The 5,770-nt window shown below is 74.0% G+C and overlaps 2 protein-coding genes across 2 annotated transcripts; both read right to left on the bottom strand.

The window, feature by feature from the left end:
* Nucleotides 1–481: 481 nt before the first annotated feature.
* Nucleotides 482–2,715, bottom strand: TMEM179B (transmembrane protein 179B). Its single transcript, XM_026055998.1, has 5 exons — nt 2,583–2,715; nt 1,402–1,589; nt 1,191–1,325; nt 1,004–1,079; nt 482–846 (listed from the first exon to the last, which is right to left on the bottom strand). Exons 1-5 carry the CDS (start codon nt 2,676–2,678, stop codon nt 688–690), a joined length of 654 nt encoding a protein of 217 aa, XP_025911783.1. The 5' UTR covers nt 2,679–2,715; the 3' UTR covers nt 482–687.
* Nucleotides 2,716–2,894: 179 nt separating this feature from the next.
* TAF6L (TATA-box binding protein associated factor 6 like) lies at nt 2,895–5,648 on the bottom strand. The gene is made up of 10 exons (XM_026055997.1): nt 5,438–5,648; nt 5,269–5,355; nt 4,978–5,128; nt 4,807–4,857; nt 4,633–4,727; nt 4,463–4,537; nt 4,162–4,382; nt 3,952–4,084; nt 3,725–3,853; nt 2,895–3,642 (listed from the first exon to the last, which is right to left on the bottom strand). Exons 1-10 carry the CDS (start codon nt 5,582–5,584, stop codon nt 2,950–2,952), a joined length of 1,782 nt encoding a protein of 593 aa, XP_025911782.1. The 5' UTR covers nt 5,585–5,648; the 3' UTR covers nt 2,895–2,949.
* Nucleotides 5,649–5,770: the final 122 nt, after the last annotated feature.

The raw sequence follows: 5,770 nt of genomic DNA, 5'->3' as shown, positions 1-5,770 counted from the left end.
GTCGCGGGAGTTGGACCCGGAGCTTGCTCCCTCCGCTCCGCGCATCGTCCCGGTATTGCAGTGCCTCCGGGAACGGTGCACCTCCCCCGGGAGGAACAATGTGGTGCAAAAGCAGAACTAAAACTTTGGGAAATACTGAAAGTAGCGCTCGTGTTTCCCCCCACCCCATCTGGTCACGGGCAAAAACCGGCCTTCCCGCCCCGCCCCGCCGGTTATTTGTTACTAGCAGCACCCGCCCTGGGGCGTTGGGCCCTGCTCGCTCGGGGCGGCCACAGCCTGTAACCCGCGATACCGCCAACACCTCATCTGTGCCGTCCCTGCTGCCCCGCGCGCAGCACCTCCGCCCGCGTCGGCCCCGGGCTGATCACTATCGGCTCCCTTCCTTCCTCTTCCCCCCCGTCCTCAACACCAGCTCGCTGCTGCGGCCGCGCGGCTCGGCACGACAGCGCCGCGGCCTGACAAAGGGGGTGACGGGGCAGGATACAGGATCCTTGTCTTTAATAACAAAGCTCAGTCCAAAAAAACCCATCAACAGCGACACAGGCCAGAGAGGCCCCCAGGCCCTTGTGCTGACGCCCTGCTGACGGCTCCCCTTGCTGCTGGGCCACCGAGGCCCTGGAAGCGAGGGCGGAGGTGGGGGGGAATCACGCGCCGCACCCTCACCCCCCTGCCTGGCAGCCCCTTCCTTCATGGCCTCGCCGGGCGTCCCCCGAAGATGGCTTCCGTCTCGGCGCTCCACTCGGGGTCTCCGCGCCGCAGCAGTGTGAAGGGGGCCTCCCGCTGCCGCTGCACTGCCAGCAGGACCAGCAGCAGGCACCAGGCGAAGACGTTCACCCAGGCCGCCGCCTGCACGGCGGGGAGGGAGGTGGGGGTGAGCCGGGCAGCCACCCCGAGGAGCCGGCTGGTGTGTCCCTGGCGGGGAGCGGGGCGGCCGTCGAAGCCCGGCACCCCCACGCGTGGCCCGCCACAGGCGCCAGGCTTGGCTCGCAGGGCCGCGGCTCACCTGAGCGCTGTAGAGGTTGCTGTAGAAGCGGCTGCTGTCGTAGGGTGGCCACGGCTTGCGCTGCGCCTCCTGGCAGCTGCGGTGAGAGCGGAGCCAGCGTGAGCCGAGGGCCAGGGCCCGCCCAGGCGCCCCAGGAGCAGGATGGGTGCCGCGGCCATGCCAGCACCCCCGGCAGGAACGTGCCTACCTGGCCAGGCTCGCGGCCCGCACGACGGACGTGCACAGCGCATCCATGCCCGCGCGGAGGATGCAGGCGGAGATGAGCAGGAAGAAGAGGATGACAGAGGCGACGGCCAGGGCAACGCTGAGCCAGGCGCGATCCCTGTGAGCGGAGGGAAGAGCAGTGTGAGCGGCGCCGCGGCGCCAGGAATCCTGCGCCCGCCACCGCCACCACTCACCGCCGGCTCTCGTCTGCGCAGCAGCTGTAGATGCCGCAGAGCAGCGCCGCGAAGCAGTAGAGGGCCACGAGGATGGAGACGGCTGAGACGAAGTAGCAGAGGGACACGTGGCTGAAGGACTCGAGCCCCAGCGCAGTGCCGTTCCAGGTCGCGGCCCCGTAGAGGACGCAGCGGCCGCCGAATGCTCCCTGGGGAAGGCGAGCGGTGGCAGCAGGGCCAGGGGCAGGGTCCCCCCGCGCAGGCCGCGAGCCCAGCACCATCCCCGAGCCCCGCGGAGCCGCCCAGTCCCCGCGCAGGCCGCGAGCCCGGCACCGTCCCCGAGCCCCGCGGAGCCGCCCAGTCCCCGCGCAGGCCGCAAGCCTGACACCGTCCCCGAGCCCCGCGGAGCCACCCGGTCCCCATGCAGGCTGAGAACCTGGCACCGTCCCCAAGCCCTGCGGAGCCGCCCGGTCCCTGCGCAGGCCGCGAGCCCGGCACCATCCCCGAGCCCCACAGATCTGCCCGGTCCCCACGCAGGCCACGAGCCCGGCACCGTCCCCAAGCCCCGTGGAGCTGCCCGGTCCCCATGCAGGCTGAGAACCCGGCACCGTCCCCGAGCCCCACAGATCTGCCCGGTCCCCGCGCAGGCCACGAGCCCGGCACCGTCCCCAAGCACCGTGCAGGGCCTGGCCTGAGGCAGGAACGCAGCTTTGCTGCCGGCCCCATCCGACGTGCAGAGCCCCAAACGGGCAGGAAGCCCCAAACCGCCGGAGCTTTCCTGCCTCGGCCGAATCCTGTGCTCATGTGACGCTGCCGGGAACGGGGCTGGGGGGAGGGGGCTCTGCTGCCCCAGCGCCGCCGTCCCCGCCGTCCCCTTCCCTCCCTCCCCGCTCCCTGCAGTGGAGCTGGGCCTGGCACCGGCACCAGAGTGGGATGGAGCCCCACAAGCCGCCCTGGGAGCTCCGAGAGTGGCAGGGGGACGCTGCTGGAATGGAGCCACCGCCCCAGCGCTGCTGCTGCCATACCCCTCCCTCCCTCCCTGCTCCCCACAGCGGAGCCAGGCCCAGCACCGGAGCGGGACAGAGCACCGCGAGCCACCCTGGGAGCCCTGAGAGGGGCAGGAGGACGCCGTCGGGACGGAGCCGCCGGGACGGAGCCGCTGCCGCCAGCACCCAGCGCTTGCCCCGGCCCCAGCCCTGCACCTGCGTGACGGTGAGGGCGGCCGCACCAACGATCCCGCAGAGGAAGGCAGCGCCGTGCAGGACCAGCTCCGACAGCTGCAGCGCCGACACCGCCATCTTCCGCCCGCCCCCCCGGGCCTCCCCCCGCGCCGGGGGCCGGGCTCCGGCGCCCGCCTCCCCCAGGCCTCCCGGCCCACGCCGGCGCCGCGCTCGTCCCCGACCGTGGCCTGGCTCTGACGGCGACTCCAGGCTGCCTTCTAGCGGCACCCGCCCCCGCCCGCCCCGTCTCCCCGCCCGGCACCGTCCTGCCGCGAGTCTGCTGGAGCGAACGGCTCCTTCGTGCCACGGTGAGCTTTTATTAACGTGGGGCCCCGCGCACTGGGCTGCGTCAGAGCAGCAGCCCCAGCGAGTACTCGGAGCGGGCCCAGCGCCGCGGCGGCCTGGCCGTGCGGCCGATCATGGGCAGCTTCTGGGCATAGCGGGAGACGTGGCCGGGCCCGTGGTGCTGCGGGAAGCTGGTCTGGAAGAGGCGGCCCTGGCAGCGGCGGCCCACCTGGCGCCCGGCGATGACAAAGCTGAAGCGGGGGGCGCCGCGGGGGGCAAAGCGGCACTTCTGGAAGACGTCGCGCACACCGGGCCGGTGGCCGGGCTGCCGGGCGGTGCCGCGGGCCCGGGCCAGGCTGGCGGGGCGGTGCAGGGCCGGGCGCCCGCCCGGCGCCTCCGCCCGCGGGCTCTCCTCCTCCCGGGGGCTCACTGTGGCGCTGGCTGTCAGCTGCGGCATCTTGCGGGCAGCGGCGGTGGCAGCGTCGCCTGCGGCCCCGAAGGCCGGCGGCTCCCGCCGGGCACCCTCGGGGCTGCCGGGGCCGGGGAGCAGCGGGGCGGCAGGCCGGGGCCCCATGCCGGTGCCGAAGCGCGGCGCCAGGCTGTCGCCGAAGAAGTCGTAGAGCTCGCGGTACATGTCGCGCAGGGGCACAGCGGGGGCCGCGCTGGGGCCACCACCACCACCGCTGCCGCGCCGTGGGGAGCCGTCCTGCTGCGGCGCCGGCTGCGCCTTCATCTTGAGCAGCCGCTCCACCGCCACCTGCGAGGGAGAGGGCTGGGTGGTGCCGGCGCGTCCCCCCCTCCGCACGTCCCCCCGCGCCGTCGCCCCCGCCGCAGCTCACCAGGATGGCGCCGTAGACCTTGTGCCCGTCGGCCTTCACCTGGGCGTTGGAGACAGAGTAGTCGTCCAGCACGGCCTGCAGGCCGCCCCAGTAGGTGGAGAGGTGGGGGTAGAGCACCCGCTCCACGGCCTGCGGGGAGACGAGGCGCACAGAGCCGCTGCCGCCGCCGCCGGGCTCCAGGGAGGGGGAGCGCCGCCGCTGCCCCGCCGCACCCCGGCCCCCGTTACCTTCCAGCCCAGGGCGTGCAGCCCCACCACCGCCCCGTAGTGCGAGCAGAGCGGGCGCACGGGGTCGGCCAGCACCTTCTGCAGTGACAGCAGGATCTGGTGGTAGAGGCCGCTGCCCGGGTCGCCGTGCGTCCTGGGGGCGGCAGGGTGAGCGCTCCAGGCCTCCGTGCGCCCCCCTGGCGCCCCCCCGGCCACCCCACACCCCCTCACCAGAAGATGCGGCTCAGCAGCATGGCGGCGGCGTCGCGCAGCGTCCAGTGGTCGTTGAGGGGGTTGATGGAAGCGGCGAGGGGCTCCAGGACGCAGTAGGTGACGCTGGCCACCAGGCTGCGCACGTAGGAGCCCAGGCACAGGAAGGGGTTCTGCACCAGGCTGCCGGCGATGTGCAGCAGCCGGTGCAGCTGCTCCAGGTCGTGGCTCACCGACTTCACCTGCCGCCGGCGAGGCAGCGCGTCGGCATCCCGCGGCCCCGCGGCCTGCGCTGGGCACCAACCCGCCACCCGCCACTCACCCCGCTGACCACGTAGACGAAGTACGGCAGCAGCGCGGCGATCTTGGAGTTGCTCTGCAGGTCCTGCAGGGCCACCTGCGGTGCCGAGCGGCAGCAGAGTCCGCAGGGAGCCCTCCGGGGACCACGCACCGGGACCCGCCCCCTCCCCACCGCACCCTGCCTGCGCCCACCTTCATCAGCTGGGGGTCGTCACCCAGCACCGCCCGCGTCACGTGCTGGTAGTACTTGAGCAGGTCGTCCGTCAGCGTGGACACGGCGCTGGGCACTGCCGGCACAGCGGGGTCATGGCAGGGGTGCGTGGGGGGGCAGCCCCCTCCCTGGCCCGGCCCACCCCGCCGCCTCACCGGCTCCTTGCGGCTCCAGGTTGCCTTTGCCGTCCAGGTAGGAGACGTGCACTGCGAGGGAGCAGAGGGAGCTGCGACGGCCGCCCGGAGCTGCCACGTGCCGCTGGCATGGCAAAGCACGGCACAGCACGGCAGGGCTCAGCTCAGCGTGGCGTGGGGCCGGGCGCCCACCTCGCACGGCCGTCTCGGCGCAGCCCTTGGGGATGTTGGTGGCCAGGGCCAGCTCCACCAGGTTCACCTCACGCTCCTCCTGGAAGTACAGCTCGCCCTCCTTGATGGCCCGGAAGGGCAGCGCGTCCTGCGAGCCGTAGCCGCACACCGCCTGTGGGGACACGCGCCGCTGCCCAGCCGTGCGCCCGACGTCTCGCTGCGGCGGGCGCCGCCACGCATGCCGGACACGCTGCGTCCCCAGGGACGCGCCCCCCAGCCCCGCCGCGCCGCCCGGCCGCGTTTCCCGCTCACCTCGACGTTGCTCCAGCGCAGCGCGCGGTTGAAGTCCTCCGCCGTGAGGCGCCGCCGCCGCGTGTGTTTCATGAACTGCGAGCTGTTCTGCGGGCAGCGGCGCGCTCAGCTCGGCTCAGCCCCGCGCCGGGGCACCGGGAGGACCGGGGGGGCCCGGGCAGCGCCCTACCTGCGTGGCCTCCCGCAGCCGGTAGCAGACGTCCTCGGCCAGCAGCGCCGCCACCTCGTCGGAGAGCTCCAGCCCGGCGCTCTCCGCCATCAGCCGCACCGACTCCCGCGGCAGCTCCACGAACCGCCGCTCCTCCCGCTCCGACATGGCGGCCTCGCCGGGTCCGGCCCGGCCCGGCCCCCGGGGCGGAGCTATGCAAAACAGGCCACGAGGCCTGCCGGGATGTTCCCTGTGCCCTGCCCCGCTCCGGGGGCGGAGCCATGCAAATCCGAGGCCGCGGGGGCTGCCGGAAGGCCCCGCCGGGCCCGCAGCGGCGCCGCTCGGGGGTCCCCG

Source organism: Apteryx rowi, unplaced genomic scaffold, assembly GCF_003343035.1.
Source record: "Apteryx rowi isolate R43461 unplaced genomic scaffold, aptRow1 scaffold_1289, whole genome shotgun sequence".
Taxonomy (NCBI): domain Eukaryota; kingdom Metazoa; phylum Chordata; class Aves; order Apterygiformes; family Apterygidae; genus Apteryx; species Apteryx rowi.
Note: the sequence above shows the minus strand (reverse complement) of the source record. Positions and strands in the feature narration are given on the sequence as shown.

What these genes read in the sequence shown, in the direction of transcription:
- TMEM179B (XM_026055998.1), bottom strand. Translation starts at nt 2,678, where the DNA reads ATGGCGGTGTCGGCGCTGCAGCTGTCGGAGCTGGTCCTGCACGGCGCT. An exon ending in CCGCCCTCACCGTCACGCAG is followed by an intron (nt 1,590 to 2,582) that starts GTGCAGGGCTGG and finishes CGCCTTCCCCAG; the next exon opens with GGAGCATTCGGCGGCCGCTG. An exon ending in TGCGCAGACGAGAGCCGGCG is followed by an intron (nt 1,326 to 1,401) that starts GTGAGTGGTGGC and finishes CTCCGCTCACAG; the next exon opens with GGATCGCGCCTGGCTCAGCG.
- TAF6L (XM_026055997.1), bottom strand. Translation starts at nt 5,584, where the DNA reads ATGTCGGAGCGGGAGGAGCGGCGGTTCGTGGAGCTGCCGCGGGAGTCG. An exon ending in CGCCGAGACGGCCGTGCGAG is followed by an intron (nt 4,858 to 4,977) that starts GTGGGCGCCCGG and finishes GCTCCCTCGCAG; the next exon opens with TGCACGTCTCCTACCTGGAC. An exon ending in CTGCTGAGCCGCATCTTCTG is followed by an intron (nt 4,085 to 4,161) that starts GTGAGGGGGTGT and finishes TGCCGCCCCCAG; the next exon opens with GACGCACGGCGACCCGGGCA.